Source organism: Alternaria hordeiaustralica, assembly GCF_023758085.1.
Source record: "Alternaria hordeiaustralica strain BMP 2776 chromosome Unknown scaffold_13, whole genome shotgun sequence".
Taxonomy (NCBI): Eukaryota; Fungi; Ascomycota; class Dothideomycetes; order Pleosporales; family Pleosporaceae; genus Alternaria; species Alternaria hordeiaustralica.
Genome location: NW_026056785.1, coordinates 529,384 through 547,571, shown reverse-complemented (window position 1 = coordinate 547,571; position 18,188 = coordinate 529,384). Strand labels below are relative to the sequence as shown.

The 18,188-nt window shown below is 52.0% G+C and overlaps 5 protein-coding genes across 5 annotated transcripts; 2 read left to right on the top strand and 3 right to left on the bottom strand.

The window, feature by feature from the left end:
- Positions 1-1,227: 1,227 nt before the first annotated feature.
- On the bottom strand, positions 1,228-2,282 carry J4E84_006742 (uncharacterized protein; the record flags this gene model as incomplete). The annotated part of the gene is made up of 3 exons (XM_049389329.1): positions 1,228-1,360; positions 1,395-1,632; positions 1,838-2,282. 3 exons carry the CDS (start codon positions 2,280-2,282, stop codon positions 1,228-1,230), a joined length of 816 nt encoding a protein of 271 aa, XP_049243038.1.
- Positions 2,283-3,672: 1,390 nt separating this feature from the next.
- J4E84_006741 (uncharacterized protein) lies at positions 3,673-5,447 on the top strand (the record flags this gene model as incomplete). Its single annotated transcript, XM_049389328.1, has 2 exons — positions 3,673-3,680; positions 3,881-5,447. The coding sequence occupies 2 exons, from the start codon at positions 3,673-3,675 to the stop codon at positions 5,445-5,447; spliced, it is 1,575 nt and encodes a 524-aa protein (XP_049243037.1).
- Positions 5,448-6,349: 902 nt separating this feature from the next.
- J4E84_006740 (uncharacterized protein) lies at positions 6,350-6,947 on the top strand (the record flags this gene model as incomplete). The annotated part of the gene is made up of 2 exons (XM_049389327.1): positions 6,350-6,474; positions 6,554-6,947. The coding sequence occupies 2 exons, from the start codon at positions 6,350-6,352 to the stop codon at positions 6,945-6,947; spliced, it is 519 nt and encodes a 172-aa protein (XP_049243036.1).
- Positions 6,948-11,940: 4,993 nt separating this feature from the next.
- Positions 11,941-13,267, bottom strand: J4E84_006739 (uncharacterized protein; the record flags this gene model as incomplete). The annotated part of the gene is made up of 2 exons (XM_049389326.1): positions 11,941-13,212; positions 13,259-13,267. 2 exons carry the CDS (start codon positions 13,265-13,267, stop codon positions 11,941-11,943), a joined length of 1,281 nt encoding a protein of 426 aa, XP_049243035.1.
- Positions 13,268-14,093: 826 nt separating this feature from the next.
- On the bottom strand, positions 14,094-15,954 carry J4E84_006738 (uncharacterized protein; the record flags this gene model as incomplete). The annotated part of the gene is made up of 3 exons (XM_049389325.1): positions 14,094-15,626; positions 15,677-15,871; positions 15,928-15,954. 3 exons carry the CDS (start codon positions 15,952-15,954, stop codon positions 14,094-14,096), a joined length of 1,755 nt encoding a protein of 584 aa, XP_049243034.1.
- Positions 15,955-18,188: the final 2,234 nt, after the last annotated feature.

The window sequence follows — 18,188 nt, the reverse complement described above, 5'->3', positions numbered from 1 at the left end:
ACCAATCCAACATACCAGTTCGCCACGAAGAGCTTCGAGACCATCTGCCCGCTATGCAACAAGAAGGATCACACTATCGAGCATCTGATGATGAAGTGCTCGCAGCTCGCTATCCAGCGGACGTTTCTTTTTGAAGCTGCTGGCCACCAGGACTTCAGCTCGTTTCTTAGTAACCCCAAATATACGGAGATGGCAGCATCATGGTCCATTTCCTTCATGCGTCTTGAGCAATTCAATCATTGCAAGAACAAGAAGAAGTATGCCTTCCCCCGCCAACTGGTTCAGCCTAGGAAGAAGTAGGTGCAGATAGTCTAGAATAAGTATGTAGCTTCATCAATGTCATCTTGTTAACATTAGGTGGTGGCGCCCAGTTGAGGGGAACCCCAGGGGACGAATCGACACTTATTCGACAGTGTTTCGATTGATGACTAACACTACACCATTACTAACATTGTGGGTATCCCAAAGTATGTTGTTGCTCTGTTCACGATGACTGACAAGTTCTGCAGCTTTCGCTCGGTATGTTGCCATCTACTCCCTCCACCCCCTCCACCCCCGGTCTCAACACCACCTCCGGTTCCAACACCACTACCACCTCTGGTATCAACGACGCGCCAACATCGCGAGCACCCCCGGCTTCAACCCGCTTCTCCAATGCCGTACGCTTCTGGCTCCAACACCACTACCACCTCTGGCATCGACGACGCGCCAACATCGCGAGCACCTCCGGCTTCAACCGGCTTCCCCGATGCCGCACGCTTCCGGCTCCAATACCTCTACCACCTCTGGCATCCACGACGCACCAACATCGCGAGCACCTCCAGCTTCCGCCACACTTCCGGCTTCAGCCACGGCTCAAGACTTGATCGCCGATCATTGCAATATCACCGTCTCACTATCACCATCTTACCACCACATCACTATCACCGTCTCACCTCGACATCGCCGTCACCTCGACATCGCCGTCACCTCGACATCGCCGTCACCTCGACATCGCCGTCACCTCGACATCGCCGTCACCTCGACATCGCCGTCACCTCGACATCGCCGTCGCCTCGATACTGCCGTCACCTCAAGCCCCCGAACCGCTTCGTCACCGTCGCCTCAAGATTCAACATCTTTATCGCCCTCATTGCCGCTCGGCAAGACGGCGAGACGCGCCGGCAGAGATTTGCCAACGTCTGACTCTTACTAACAGCTCACAGTTCCCGGCGCAACATGCGCCATTCACCGTACGTTCTCACCCATGTCGCCGCCACTGAGGTCCACACAGTTAACAGACGCGCAGCATTCCCGTGCCCATGCCAGACTTAGGCACATTGACGCAGCACCCTGGCCATCCAAGCCTTGTTCCCGTATGCTGTCGCCAACAACATGGCTTTCCCCATGCTAACATCCCTAGTTCCCCAAACAGCTCCTTCATGAAGTCCACATCCCCCTTGCTCATGATCTTTCTTGTACCCATTTCACGTTGGAAGTTGTTGAGGGCTAGCAGCTGCTGCCCGATGATCTTCTCTAACACCCCATCCCTATAGTTGCCCTGGTTGAGATGAAGGACCTGCAGAAGGATGAGCCAGCCGGTTTCCAAGACGAGTAAGTTCCACTTTGCTAAACCCGGACGAAGCTTGACTTCTGGTGGTCGAGTCAGTACTTTGGGTATCGTACCAGACTCAGAGGACCTGGATTGCATCAAGATCTCGACGCTCGATCAACTTCTTCCAAGGACAAATATCTAACTTCGTGTGCAGCGCAGGCTTCCTTGACGTTAACCCAAGCCACGACTACATCATCAACAACCCCCGGTTCAATGCTGGCGACATCAGCACTGAATGCGGACGCAGGGTTGCCGCTGATGTCGTGGCTACAGATTTCTTTGGTACGTTTGAGCGTAGCCGTTCGCTCATGTGCATCATGCTAATGCACGCAAAGATTTTGTCCTGCAACCATAGGGACAGTGTCTTGTCGTTGAGGAGGAGAGCAGGAGTGGGCGATAGGTTGGGGTCGTCGAGGAGTTGATCCAGGAGGATTGCCTGGCGGTTGTCGAAGCGTGTCGACATGATGTACGTCTCCTCTCTACTGTTTTTGTCTTGTTCTTCTTTGCATCCTGTTCTTCTTTGCATCCTGTTCTTCTTTGCATCCTGTTCTTCTTTGCAGCCTGTTCTTCTTTGCAGCCTATTCTTCTTTGCAGCCTGTTCTTCTTTGCAGCCTGTTCTTGTTTGCAGCCTGTTTTTCTTTGCAGCCTGTTCTTCTTTCTCGGCCCTTGTCCGCATGCGCTGTATCATTTTCGTCGCCACGCGCTGTACTTTTCCTTCAACGTGCTCTCCTTCAACGTGCTTCTGGGCTATCCTGTACTTCTCCGATGCGCTGTACCTGCTCAGGCCGCGATGACTTCTTCACCGTGTGTTCCCTTCCGCTAGATACATCTTCTCTGTCGCGTTGTTTCTTCGTCGCGGTGTTTCGGCGTCACGCAGATGCCATGCTGCTATTATGCGCTTTCCGCTGTTTCTGCGCTGCACCTGTCCATGGTGGTGTAACTTTTGCTGCGTATTGCCTTGGGCTCTAATGCGCCGTCGTTGCCGCCGCGTGGTTTCTTTTGTTGTTTGTCTCGTTCGGGTGTGTCTATATGTTGCTACGTATTGCCTTGGGCTCTAATGCGCCGTCGTTGCCGCCGTGTGGTTTCTTTGTTGTTTGTCTCGTTCGGGTGTGTCTACATGTTGCCGCACTTTGCTGGTGCGCTTCGCGGTGGACTGAGCTAACTGAAGGCCTAAACAGCTATTCAGTCAGCGATGTACAGTAGATGGAGGAGAGGTAAGTTTGAGCGTCTCCGCTTATGCTGCCCGCGATATTGACGCGCGCAGTACTCACTGATGTGGTGGGCGAAGCGGGTGTTGGAGGACAGGAGGATGTAAGGCTCATGAAACGCTGACGTGGTCGCACTCACTGACGTTTTGCCGCAAAGACCTTCAGAACTTTCATTTATCGCGCCCGGTGTGGTACGTTCGACTCCATCTGGCTTGCGGATGGTGGCTGACTATTGGACAGCGCACCCAAGCATTTCGGTACCAAGAACCCTCCATGGTAAGCTCCACATCCCAATGCATCATCATCGCGTCCACTAACGCGGCTGCAGGAGGTCTCAACGGACGCCCACGAATGGGCGTCGCGTTGATGGATTGCGGTGTGAGTTGTATCGCCATCCATGTCGCCATCGGTCGCTAACCACACGTCATCTCAGACCAAAGTGATCTTTGGCAAAAAATCGAAAATGTTGAAATATCGGCCGGGGCTCGGCGCGCCGAGCCCCACATCATGTGAGTCTTCTTGCGCATTGCGACTCAACTTCGAACCGTACCAACATCTCTCCAGTTACCATCCAATCGCGAGCAGGCTGCGGGGGCCCTGCACCTCATACTTATCCTTATATACCTATATACTGTTGCTTGCAACACCAGATCGATGAATACAATTACGTGGCGGTGGTGATCCTCGCTCACCAAAACTTCGTTCCATGTGCTCTTCCATCGTGATGTGACGAGATGGCTTTGACATTGCTGTAGCCGGTGCGGTTGGGCTGGCTGGCACGCTGAGCAGTTCGCAGCCGGGCGCGGACTGCGGCAGCCCCGCCGACCTCCGCACTCCGCAGCCTTGGCGAAGGCTAGAGCGCCTTGTACCATGGACTGGTTTGCATGCTATCGCACCAAAGCGTCGCCCAATTTTTCTTCATTAACTGCGACTCCCCCACCGCCAGCCATCCACCTGACCAAATCTATCGCTTGAACACCACAGAAGCCAAAGACTTCACCTAGCTTGGATCAACCTGCGCATACGACAACAAGCTTTCGACCAAGCTTCAGAGAGTCAGCTCACACAAGACTGTAAGTGAGCTCAAAGCCTCTGGCGGCGCCTGGCTGAGCATGCAGCTGACCCTTGATATAGCTGCCCACGCCGAGGACCTCTCAATACGCATCAAAACCTCGAGCATGCCGACCCTTCTCGAATTGCCCCGCGAGTTACGCGATCTCATCTACGATCACTACTTCAGCGTCGACGGCGGATACGTACACGATTTCGCATCGAACAAACTCAGGCAGGCGGATGGTCAAAACATTGAGCTTTCTTTGGTGCTTGTGTGCAGGCAGATCGCCGACGAAACACGCGCACTTGGGCTACGTATCAACACACTTCGCTTCTCGACATTTCATTCAGACGCCACCCAGGTGCAGGCCGGTCTGCTCCACGCCACTCATGAAAGCATCAATAAACGCAAAGTGTCGCTACTAAATGCGTCGGCTCCAGACCTCCTCAGTTCGGAGGATGCACAGACAATAAAGATCAAGTATCCGCAATTCGCCCCGATGATTGACATCTGGCGCTCTCATGGTGGTCTTCGTATACTCGATAGGAGCGACGTAGACTGTGGCGAAGCGCCGTCAATTTGGCGTGATTTCGTGGCGTTCACCTTGAACCTGGTGTCCCAAAATCCAGGCTTCGCTGCGAAAGCCAAAGCAGGGTCTCAGTTTTGGAGACCGTACGATTTTGATGATGCTATGGACCTGAACAACGCCTGCTTTGAGCCTTGGTGTATCGTGGACGCTACAGAAATTGAACGGCTGCAAAAGAAGGTTACGTACGTATGCGATGGTCTACCCTATACTTGGCCCAACGCAAAGTACAGCTACTCGGCAGCAACAGTCAGTTTTCGGTTCCTCGACTCTCTTTCCAACTCTACCCGCGAAACTATCAGGAAAATCGTGCTGCTAGAAGACCATCAGTCCATTGCGGACCCCGCAAGTCACGGCAGAGGGTACATCACTCTCTGTCAATCTCATCCGAAAATGCGAGTTGAGCGCCTGGTCTGTCTCTGGGAAACGGTGTTTCCTGTTGCAAAATCCAGCATGCGGGACTTCCTATACGGCAGCCAGGACCTTGTTACGAAAGGATTGTTGGATGACGAACGATGCCCTGCTGGTGAAATAACCAAGGCCGTGGGTATGTGGATAAAAGAGGCCATGGCTCTGTTTGCACTGGGTATGCCCAAAGATTCCTTCACGTTGGTACTCGATGGCGACCCTATCCCGGAACACACCTCCCACGTTTTTAGCACGCTTCAGCGCGATGCGGCCTGGCAAGACGCCTTCGACGCCTGCTACGTCCGTGGTATACTAGCAGAACCGTCCTGGTTTGATCGACGAATCAACCAAGGGTACATGTATGAAGGACTGCCTGAAGTGGTTCGCACGCTTTCGCCCAACAGCTCGCCAATTCGTACGAACTTCCCTCTTGGTTCTGCGGAATCATATGACGTCGAGCGGCTACTACGGGAGAATCAAGGATGGTCCATCCAGGACTGGAAGGAAGGCTGGGCAAGACATGAGCCGGAAGAGTTCCAGACCGAGGCGCCGCTGCCCCCATGGCACCTTCTGCGTTGGGGTAACGTCATTTTGTAAGCCTGAGTAAGACTTAGTCATGAAAGTCAAACCATTGCATCTATGGGAGGTTTTCGATAGATCTGTATGTAAAGTCAATTTCGATATGCTCTTTCGGTTGTCTGTGCTCGTACAATGCTCTGCACTATGAACGTGATCTGGCACTTCAACTGACTTGATATATCGTTATTGCTATGGTGAAACTGACATTGTGAAACTGACGCAAGATCGCACATTATTGCTTTGGCCTCAGCGAACGGTGGCGGAGAAACATCAGAAGGCCGGGTCAAGCCAAAGCATTGCCTCCCGATGACAACGGGCGCACGCTATGACTCGCCAACCTGGCCAGCACGTTCGGAATGAGTGGATGACCAGAGGACAAGGATTTCATCATCCAAACACTAGTCGTGTTCATCGGAGCTGCATGTAAGCGTTTGTCTACATAGCAGGAATTTGACGAAAGATAACCTTCTCTGAGTGTTAGGCGCAGTAGTACGCATTGGTTCAGATGAAATGCTTGTTACCGGAGGGCCCACTGACGGTTCCCATACAATGCCTCATTCTTGGAGGTGTAAAACTCACGATAGCGCTGCTCTCGAAAGCCTACCTAGGTATTGTTTCGGCTGGGAAGACATCTACAGGCTGGAGGTATCCACGTACTATTCTGCTACCTGAGTACCAGTGGTACACTGCAAATCCCTTATCACGAAACGTGAGCTTCAGCGTAGGACGTGTTCGCACGTCTAGACCCATGCGGTGCTGGTCCGAGGAGGTTGGGCAATCGGAAGGGCCGAGCGCTGCGTCGCGTTGCCTCACGACGCGTCACAAGGAGCTTCTACCTACCTCCAGTACGTATCCCACGAGAGGACCACGGCACCCTACAACAGTCATACGCCGGTCTCATCAGCCCCAATATTTGGAATATGAGTAACAACGTGATTCGGAACTCCATAGTGTTTTACACTGATGGCAGCTCGCTTGGCAAACCGAAGAAAAAGGGCAAACGGGCTGCCGGTTGTGGAGTCTTCTTCGCCCCAAACGACCCAAGGTAAGTGAAGAAGCGGATGCTGCACAAGACTTTGCTCTGTGCTGCTTGTAACGCAAGCGCTCAACTGACATGATCATAGGAACTACGGAGGCGCGCTAGGCCCCGACCCTCAGACGAATCAACGCGCAGAACTCGCAGCCATCTGGGAAGGCCTCACGAGAATCAAATTCACGGATCATGCCACCATTTACACCGATTCAGAGTACGCTATGTTCGCACCAACATCGAGGTACTACACACAGAAGCGGAACAGCTGGAAAACACCCGAGGGAAAACCTGTTCCGAATATTGATCTTATCGAACCGATTTTCCAGCTTCTAGTACTGCGAAAGGCTTCCGGTGCAACGACGGACCTCCGCTGGCTCAAGGGTCACTCAGGCTATCCAGGAAACGAAGCAGCTGATAGACTAGCTGCAGAGGGAGCAGAGTACGTTGTAAAGTCTTGCATACAGGCACCAGACTACGGTCACTAATATGTACCAGGCGTGAATGGTTGCGGCGGTATGGCACACCATATTGCGAAGAACCAGCAAGCATGTCGAGCGCTTGGAACCCTCTTCCACGTGGGAAGAAGTTGATTAAGCTTCCAAATGGGGAGGAGGCGCTCGTGCCTATCGACGATGTGGATTTGAAACGAAAAGAAGCCAAGCAGCAGAAGAACCTAAAGAATATTCAGACTGCCGAGCGCAACAGAAAGACTGCTCGACGAATTCGCCCAAAAAGCAAGGCCGAGCGGCTGGCGCTAAAACGAGCTATCGAAGAACACAAGGCGATGTACCCTAAGCCAAGGCTGATGAGTGATGGGCCACCTCATCGCCCGACGGATGCACCGGCTCAACGCCGGGCGGATGTACCAGCTCGACGCCAGACGAACGCACCAGCTCAACACCAGGCGGGTGTACCAGCTCGACGCCAGACGAACGCACCAGCTCAACACCAGGCGGGTGTACCAGCTCGACGCCAGATGAATCCCCCAGCCCAACGCCCACTTCAGCCTTCGCCGCAGCAGCCGATGCAAGTCAGTACAGCTCAACCCACCTTGGGTATAGGGCAAGAAGCGCAGCCAGGGAGGCAAGCCGAAGGTGCTAGACGAGTGCAATTCGGAGTGGACGAAGTAAGATCATATACTCCTGGTGAGGTTATTGACGCGTTTCGGGCGGCGAGTGATGCAGGTGACGTTATTTCGGTGTCCTCGACAGAGGTCTAGCAATCGTCAGCAATTAGTTCAGTCAAAAAGTTCACGAGGCCATAGGCATGCTTTGTGAGATCATTTAATTACCTAAATCAGAGTAGGACTACCTGACTTGGCAGCAATGCAGTATAATTTAAACTCGGGCAATGCTTTATTCGCTCATTGTTCTCCAAAACCTTTGCGAAAACTGATCATTGTGGAAAAGTGGTTTCGAATGACATCAACATACTTAGCCTCATGTACATATTACTGCACATTCTACGAATCCTCTGCGACGCCTCAAGAGTCATTGAGCAATTGGAGCTGTTCTTTGAGACCACCTCCAAGTTCTCAGCGCCAATGTAGAAGGTGAAAGTACCAAACCACTCATTTTGTCTGTGACCGTATCGGCCGTGTCGTCTGACAAATGACTTCCCTCGGCGAAGAGACATGACCAAAGTAAGAATATCCAAGGGTTGGCGAAACATATTTGTTGGATCGACGGTGCCAGGTGCTGAGGGACCAGGGACATTTCCAAGTTTACCCCCGAGATCGGCTATTAGGGTGATGCTGAGATGAGACGGGTTGGCACTAAGTTACCTGCCACCAAGCTATGTCAAAACCTGCGCATCTATTCAACTTTGGCAACGCCTCTTCGGGACAAAAGCCCATGTCGCTACCTGCATCTGTTATTGGAGTGAGCGCGCTTGTCCAGAGGGTTGGGTAGCTCGTGAGCCGCGCGAGTTCCAGACTGAGGCGCTGCTATAGCCGTGGTACCTACTCCATTTGCAGTATTTTATAAGATAACTTTCGACAGCATGCGTGGAGGTGGAGATAATGAAGGTGAAGTTCATAATGGGATTCAGGCTATGTCACCACGATTGCGCCGTGCGCGTGTGCACAAACGTGGTTTTACCCCGCGCATTTAGATAGCCTCGCATCTCGACAGCTTGTGAGGCCATTTTGGCACGGAGTTCAAGACATTCACCCGTTCTAAACCATGGTATATACCCAGATGAGGAAAATGACAAAAGAACAATACTCAAAGGTTCTTGAAGACATTGCCATTGGAGATAACACGAAATCTTGCGCGTGTCGTCGCATTTGTAGAGAAACAACTATCCATTCACATCAATTACATCAACCGCCCGCTAGATGCTTTGGCCGGCAATCAAGCCCCTGAATAAATTTTCATAGTCCTCGTTTTCGTAGTCGTCGCTTTCCTCGTCGTCGCTTTCATCAGCTTCACTGTCCTCATCTTCGCACGAGAATTCTTGCATACCATCGTCTGATCGAATGTCCCACCATGCACATGGCGTGGAGCAACGACAGATCAGTGGACTGACAAAGGGTTAGCACATGAGCTTGACTACGTATTGGAAGCGACTTACAACAAACGAGAATCGCGTACGGCCAAAATCTTGGCAACTTTGGCTGTCATGTCGCGTCTTTCTCTGGGTTCGTCTGTGCGCGTCTGGTCGCGCAGTAAAGGATCCCATCTCCTGTGGTTTGAGCTTTTGACGTGTCCAGAAATTGTGACTTCTCTGATGTCACGCAGGAACTCGTAGCCCAAAGTCATGATCATGTCGACGAACTTTTTCTGGCAACAAACGTCATACATTCTGTAATGATGAGGCCACGGGTTCCACGGGTTAAAATAGTCGGGTTCGAGAGAATCGCGTTGCGTTGTTAATACCTGGAATTGGAGGTTCAGATGCTCCAGGGTACGTATTTCGCTCAGCAACCTCAAACCGCCAGGTCTGGATCGCAAGTCGCACTTCGTCTTCGTGACCCCGTTGTCCTCGGCAGAGTAACCGACAAACGGGAGGTACTTTTTGTTTGGGAGACTCAGAAATACGCGTCTTAGTACGCAAGGGTCTCGAGGTTCGAATACGTGTCCTGGTAGTTCTTGCTGGGCGCAGTACTTCTGAAGATACCGTGCGACGGCCGTCAGATCGTTCAACCTGTTGAAGCATTTTATAGATTTGCTCCATAATATATCCGCAACTTCTCCACGCACTAAACGACTGACGCGGAGTAAGCTCATTGCCGAAGTTTGCTGTGTTTGAGTAGGACCCAGGCCGATATACTTGCTGAGTGGCGAGCCTTCATAGGACGTTTGGAAACGGGTTCCTTGGCGGTACATGAAAGGGATGGGATAGACGCCGGTTGATATCCCGTTATACCAACCATCTGCGCTAAACTCATCGAGAGCATCAGCGTAGTTGTAGTCGTCGTAACCAGCGGCACTGAGCTGATCGAGAGCAGCATCATGAATGGAATCGTAATACATCTCGGCGGAGGCAATAAGGTGGTTGTACTCTCCATCGAGAGTCAATTTGTTGTGGTAGGCGTGATAACGGGCGTCGTCTTGAATGTAAGGACCAGTGTACTCGTAGGAGTCGGAGGAGTCGGAGTCGGAGTCGGAGTCGTCGTCGATGTCCGCAGAAATTATCCGCCCGTGTTTCCGGGACGGGAGATGTGGCCAGATCTGCTTCCCAACCACAAACTCGAAAATCATGTATCGTAGGTCTACAGGGAGCTCCAATAATCGGAAAGGAATGCCAGCACTGTTGTGATACTCTTCCAGAATAGTTTGTCGGACCTCGTGTTCGCCATACATCTTCTTCAGCCATCCACCAACGGATTGCCAGCAGCAGTCGTCTCTCGAGAATGTTCGCCGGTAAGGGGGATGATCGTGTTCCTCCCAGTCATTTAGCTCGAGTTCCGATAAGTTCTGAAGAGGCCCACGCCGAACAACAAAGATATGTCTTTTTCTACAGGCTGGTAGATGCAATCTGTAGCGGAATCTGTTGGAGGCTTCATCGCAATGGATGTCGTCGGACGGAATGAGGAGATAGTCAACGAAGTTCGCAGCGAGAGTCGGGCTACGCCTGCATTCCTCCTCGATAATGGAACGTAAGCGAATGAGCAATGGATGCTGCTAATGTAAGCAAGAGTACAAGATCATATCACTTCATACATACCAGTAGCGTCGCGGGCCCATAAAGTGCTTTAATGACCTCATCTTGATGTAGGCGAAACTCAAGTAAGAGTTCGAACAGATCATAGTCGTCGACCCAGTCATCATCTCGCGAATTTGATCCCAGCCCTTCGACAAGACTACGCAGTGCATAGTCGGAAGGAAGACGAGCGCTGAGCTCCTCGGTTTCTGAATCTTGGTAGGTAGGAGACATGCTGCTGTAAGTGTGAAGTAGGCGGGCGGAGATGTCAGCAGAGAACCAGGTGGCCTTGGAACGATGCGTAATGAAGGCCGGAACACTTTCGACAGAGATGCCCAGCAGATTTGGAGAAGAACGCCCCTGTTGCCGGAAAAAGATGCGCGGAAGCCTCGCTCTGCTCCGTGCTCAACTCACGATGGCCCGGCTCTTGGGCTTTCAAAAGACGCAAACACCTCATGTTCCATTTTGAAACGTTCTGTTGGCATCAGGGAATGTTTAAAATTCTCCGGATGAGCTCAGAATCTACTTCATGGGGTGCTCACGCGATTATGTGTCTCACGCGATCATGTGTCGTCGTGTTGGACATCATAGCACATGCGGCGATGGGTCCGAGAGGTTGGTTGATGCGGCAACAATCCCAGAAGGGTTCAGCGTGTCGCCTCCCGCTCCGCGCCCGGGCTCATCTCGGCTTCACAGCAGCTCTCACGTACGATGACCCCACCCCGATGAAGAGAGTGCGCCTTGGACTCGAACTGCGGTCTGGTTCTAGGTCGGACTGGTCATTGAGATGGTACTTTGGTATGCCGTATGATTGCGATAGCTTTAATGTTGTTCGCGGGTGATGCTGATCTCGTGCCGACACCGCCTAGGCACGACCCATGCTGGTCATTCGAGCCTTCGGAGCGCAGCTCCACTCCGCGGGAAATTCGTCGCACTCTCAAACGCGGAGGAATATATTACGTATTGACAAGAAGGCATTGAATCGTGTATATACTCGAAAGAAGCAACTAGCCAGGCGCCAACCACCGCGTCACCGCCCAGGAAGCCCGCATAGCGGAAGCCGAGATGTAACGCCCAACCCAGGTTGGAATAATGAGCGATCAGAACGGGTTTGTCGATCTTATTCAATCTACTAGCATGGCATGTACTTCATGCATTGGGTACGACTGAAACATCAAGGTTAGACCCATCCGCGCTACCTAGGTAGTCTCCGCAACTGAACTCAGAGACGCCTTGCCCGAAACCGTTCCAGAAGTCGCATCGACGGGGACAATCGCAGCGCAGTGATCTATATCCAAGTCAGTGGAATGGATGCGATGAGGACAACGTAACTTACAGTTCGTGAACAGGAGTCGCCTTGATTCTCGCAATCTTGCGTGAGAAGTCGTGGCGAACACCCCACTTCAAACCCCGCCAAATCGGCTCCCATATAGCGCGAGTACTGTGCTTGACATGGCCAGTGAACGTGATATGCGGGACGAGGCGAGTGTCCGTCTTCGCCTCTACGAACTTCATGTACAGCCCCATGAAGAACCAGTCAACCAGTACAGCTTGGCATGAGGTCTCGTACACAGAGAATGGATCGGCCCATCCTTCATCACTCGGAATTCGAATTTGACCTGGACGCCACCTTGGCGGGCCGGTCGTAAATTCGATCTCCAAAAACTGCAGATTTTCCAAGCCCATGAGCAGCCCCAGCCCCAGTGGGCCCGTATCTTCTGCAGGGCCATCTCTGTAATTGAGTAGCCGGAAGTAGTCTAGATTTGCCAATCTGAGGGATATCCGGCGAAGGGCCATGAATGGAAGAGCCTGCATCTTCGGGATGGTCTCAACAATGTCGTGTACGCGGTCAAAGTGCTTGGTGGTAGCTTCCCATACAATGTTCTGAAATTCGATCGTGAACGTCTTACTAACTAGCAATAGCGGTACAACGCTGCTGGCTTGATGATATTGCAGGGTACACGGGCATCGGGCCGGACAGAAGGATGCACGTGGGGACACCCTATCCCATTCCGGGTCCTCGACATCCAGCCTCAAAGGCCAAACGAGACGGGGATCTATAGGACCCTGCGACGTGTCGGGAGTGGACGTTCCCTCATTTATCAGCTCGCCTTCAGGTGTTCTTAACAGCTTTATCGGCTTCCAGCTAAACTGCGGTTGACGGATGCGGGGCCGCAGGACCGGTCCTACTAGAGCTTCGAAGACCATGTAGCGAAGCTCTTTCGGTAGGCGCATGAAGGGAAACTTCTGTCCTAAGCGGACGTAGTCCGACCAGAGGCCAGCATTACGCACGGTCTCGCCGTAACACCGTCTCAAACAGTGCCTGGCAGGTGTCCATGAGGGCCTTTCATCACAGTAGCGGTGGATGTAGAGCTCTTTGTTGCCATCGACCAGCTTCCATCGGGTGCTGATAGACAAGGACGCGTGACCATTATCGCCGGTTGGTGTCACGAGCTCGAAGGATTCGACGGCATGTTTCGTAGGCGATCGGGGTATGATGCGAGTGTCGTCCGTGTTACCGAAGAAGGTGAAGCATTCAGATCGCTCTTCGTTTATGATGCCAACGAGGGTGTGGAAGGCTTTTGTGTAGCCGTGTGTCGATACCTAGTTGTGTCAGCCGCCTGCTTTGATGATGCTGGAAGATCCTAACGGTCGTCATCTTACGGTTGTGATAGTGTGTTCGGATTTCAGACTGGGAGGAGTGTATCCTCCGACGTAGTCCGAGTCAATAGTGTACACCCTGTGATCTTCAGGATGCCAATTCACTGACTGCAGGATCCCGTAAGATGACTTCATGGGCTCCTCACTCGAGCCTGCGCGGTCTTGGATGGACAAATTCTGATCTCAACGACTCCGAGGTCCATTCGAAAGAGCTCAGAGTCCAGCTTGCAGCTTCGCGCAGAGCTAGTCAGCGTAGGTAAGGTCAACAAAGATACGGACCTTCATTCATAATAGGGGTCGTGTATTGAACGGTAAATAAAAAATGTAGTACCGGGAAAATGCATTCTTGCAATGAAGCTCACATATTCGCGCGATGCGGTAAGCGCCGATGCCGAGGCACACGCCCATTCAACCGCGGGGCAACGATTCGGGACAGCATCACATGATTTGAGAGCTAAGCCTAATGCGGACGTGTTACCCAACACCTCTCAATTATTACACGCATACGGGTCGTTTCGTGCATGTATCACCGAGCTCCAGATACTGTCGCGCTTTGGAACCATGATCTATGAAAGTTTGGCAGGGTACTCCGGAATGACAGCCTCCCAACAGCCCATATGCGCTGCAGGAGATCGGAGGCGGTATATATGTTAATGATCAGTCAACCTGTCGCAGTCAACCTGTCGCACTCCGTGGTATTTGCCAGGCCCGTGTATGCAGTGTGTCGAAGCAATGACTCAAACAAGATGCGAACAGCAAGACTCTTCTCTGGACGGAGAACCATTCCAGCGATTGAAGTATTTCGATAGACTCCATATCCGTCGCTAAACCTCCAACAAACTCTTCACCTCATTGACCATCAAGCTATCCTCACCAGCCTTCGCTAGAACCTTCCCTATCGTACCGACGGCATCCATGACTTTCCAAGTATCTCTCAGCTCACCATGCATGTCGGCAGCATACACTAACCAACCAATACATATAATAGTCATTTTCTGATTCTCACTCCACTGCTCTTCGGTGCCAATGATCTCCAGCAGCGAAGCTAGAAGCTCGCCTTGCTCCGCTTCCGGTATTTCAGTCTCCGAAGACAAAGACTGTGTCTGATTTGCGCTGTGCTTCTTCATGCGCACTTGATGGTTCGAAGACGTCATGTTCATTGCCAGGCTGAGAGCCGAGGCTTTGAGCGCGGGGTGTTTCTCGTCAAGGAGCGCAGTTGTCAAGATCGAGATTAGCGTTGATGAGAGCGGCGGAGAGAGAAGATGTGGTATGAAGAGCGGCGATGAGAAGAGATTACATGCGAGATGTAATGTCGTGAGTCTAAGTGGATAAGGCGCCGAATCGCCGAGCTTGTCAACGTGGCCGAGCAGAAAGTGTATCGTAGCAGGTGTACCAGTTGCTCCTTTGTGTTCTTCCGCAAAGAAGCCTGCTACACGAACGTCGGTCAGAGATACCCTGAGCAGGTCTATGACCATGAACAGAAGCTCTGGAGGGAGTACTGAGATGCTCTTCCTTAGGTAATCAGCAAACTGCGGCAAATTCCCTAAAGGTGCTTCTATGGCCCCAGATTGTTCGCGGGTCTGTATGAAAGATACAACTGACGACACAGCTGGCTCCCGTCCTGCATCTCCCATCTTCGTGACAAGCTTCTCCAGTGGCGGCACCTTGGTGAACTTGACAGGCCTTTGACTTTGCCGCAACAGCATGGGTGTGCTCTTCTCGAGATGTGGGTGCGCTGGGAACGCGGCGTTGACCAGCATCTCCACGTTGTTCCGCAGCTGCCTCGGATCAGCTCCACTCCACTCGTCTCGCTTTTCGCCCTTAAGGTATGTTATGAATGTCGGAGTTGCGCGAACGTTCGGGTAGCGGGTGCTGATGGAGCGATCGGCGTGGGTAAAGTCGATTTTGATGAAGACGCACTTGGTGCCAGTCTCGGCGGCAAGGTCGTCGTAGGGTTGGTACACCAACTTGCATGGCGCGCATGTGGAACTCGTGAAGAAGATGATGGCGCAACGGTCTTTTGCGAGATCGAGAAGGCGGTCTACATCCTTCAGTGCTGTTATGTTGTTGACCCTGCCCGTGTTCATTTCCAAAGCACTGCCCCCAGAAGAGACCCCATTGGATGTACTTGCGCTCGACGCTTTCGTATGGGGTTGCGGTTGTACCGGCTGCGGTGTGGGCGCTTGGACGATTGGTCGCATAGCGGCGTCGATTTGCGGTTTGAGCATCTGTCCGAACGGCGTGTTCAAGACGGTCTGTGGGAGGGAAGTGATGTGGTCTGGTATTCCTTTGCCGACAAGGAACATGGCGAAGTCGTTCGAGAAGTTGTTGCAGTTGTGCGCGAAAAGATCGTACGACTGGATAAATTGTTAGCATAGCCAGAGCATGCATGCGACAGGCACCCTACCTCGGCAGTATATATCTCCTTTAAAGACTCTAGGTACTCTAATATGACCTCCATAGGAAGCACAGTCTGCCCCAGCTTAACTACTTCCATTGGCCGGCCATGGTGAGTAGTGCCCGCCCGACATGTCTGCACGCCTGATCCGTAGTAGTATTCTACGCCGTCGAGTACGATTGAGGTGTGATACACGGCATCAATCTGTTCGGAAGAATGTCTTAGCAGATGCACCACGTATCAAGAGATATTCGGCTTACCTGTATGCCCAGGAATTGCTGCGACATGCTTCGCGCAAGACCCTAGATGCCGTCAGCTCCGAACACGTCTACAAAGCGCCGCGAAAGATCGCGTATGTACATCTGCTCCAGCCACTTACTTGAGAAAGGTCATACACATACAGTTGGACGTCCATCCTGGAGAAGGTTTTGTAATGGCTATGACAGTGACTAGGTAATATTACGCCTCGTGGAAGTGTGCAGGCGTTGCGGGAGGTGCGCGGGTAGATATGAAGATGACGTAGAATATTCCGGAAGGTTGACGAACGCTCCGGCGGCACGATCCACAGACGCCGCGAATCACGCTAGCACCTGACATTGCACACGCCCAGGCGTCAAGTTTCTGTCGGCGAGCTGCCGGAAATCATTCGTCAGGCACACTTTCCACAGACCACGATCCAGTCGATGTAGATTCCCATTACATTCGCCGTTCAATATCTATGGTAAGATCCAGGGACCACTTGAGCGGTCAGAAAAAACCCCAGGTTACCTATAGTTGTCATTGTAAATAGAGGCACGGAAGATTGGGGTATACAGTAGAGCATGCACATTCCGTTCGCATTGCAGACTGAAGCACTATTACTGCCTTGGCATGTACTTCGTTGGCGGCATGTTTTGCCATAGAGACATTTCACGTACGTTCGAAGACGCAGGAATTTGCGCCCATTGGACATGTTGTAGCGTCCGCGGCCCTTTTCGTATTGCTATAGTTTGGATTACTTGAGGTATGAGTGGCTTATCGCCTTAATGATCTAATAGCAGAAAACCGTACCGCGCAGGGGGGGGTCTAGGATAGAATGTCTTGGCAGCTCCTTCACCGTGACCATCCTGAACAGCCTGTTAAGCCTAATATAGCGATATCTCTGTGAGCAGCCGATACGATGTCAGATGAACACGGTGTTGACGCAGTGTTGACGCAGTGCTGCGGGCCAAAGATGTCAGGGGTGGGAGAGGCAAGAGCAGCCCCGTGGCTTCCATCTCAACAACAGCAGCAGCGACAGCAGCACCAGCAGCACCAGCAGCACCACCAAAACCACCTTCACCGTCACCATCACGTAGATGCAGGGGGAGTAGCTGCCTCTATATATTTGTAAGCGCGCTGCACCTTCTGAGCATGGTTGCAGGCTTGTACAGTGAACATTCACTGTACTAGCACGCTAGCGCCCTCTGCCAAGGCCTTTACCCCATCAAATAACCCCTGACAGCGCTGGCTTTCAACACTGTGCTAGCTTTCAACACTGTGTTAGCAGAACACTGCGTTGTTATTGTTTTGCCCCTGAGATCGTCTCCCAAACCGTCACCATGTTACAAATCAACACTATAACAGCGCAAAAGAGTATGAACATTCACTCTACCTGCAATACAGCGATAAGAGTATGTCAGGGGTAGCTATAGTGACAGCACCGCACCTAGAAACCCCCCCTGCGCGCTACGGAATGGCGACACAATGGCTTGCTGTCTGGAGATAACGCACTGTGCTCTCACGGGTGGTCCCATCTATGGTGAGCTCGAGTAAGTTCATCATCATATCTTGTAGCCGCTATGCCGCAACTAGACGCGCACAGCGATAAGAAGTACAGAATTTCGTCGAGCGTATATACAATGCACGATGAACGGCAGCAGACGCCACACCTGCAGATGCTGTAGCGGCCAGTTCACATTCTATGTTCACCAAAACCTGGGGACGGGATCTCGTCGTGGGGCACACGTTCCAATTAAGTGGCGAAGCGGCCGGCCCGAAATGCACTAATTTTCCCCGCGCTGCTGCCCGTCTTGCAAAATATTCATCTAGCTGTCATCACCACAGACATCTACAGTCAAACCAATTGTTGTCGATTTGAGCGATCATTGTCGCTAATAGCAGTCATGGGAGGACCAGGGCTTCTCACCATTCCTCGGGAGCTGCGAGACCAGATTTACGGACACTATTTCGAACTTGAGGGCGGTTATACTCTCAATCCTTCAACGAACAAGCTCGTCTCTGTAGATTCACAGCCAATTGACTTAAGTCTTAGGTTAGTAAATCTACAGATCAGTAAAGAGACGCGTGGCATTGCCTTCACCCACAACGACATTCACTTCGTTTCCTCTTCATCGTGGGATCGTAAAGAGAACTGGCAGCGTGGACGTTTCGATTACCTATTAAAGAAACTCTCCAGAATAAGAGCTTGGACGCTTTCTTCGGCGATCAAATACCTCAATTCTCATCCTCCTATTCAACGCGAGAGCGGAATCCGTGCCGA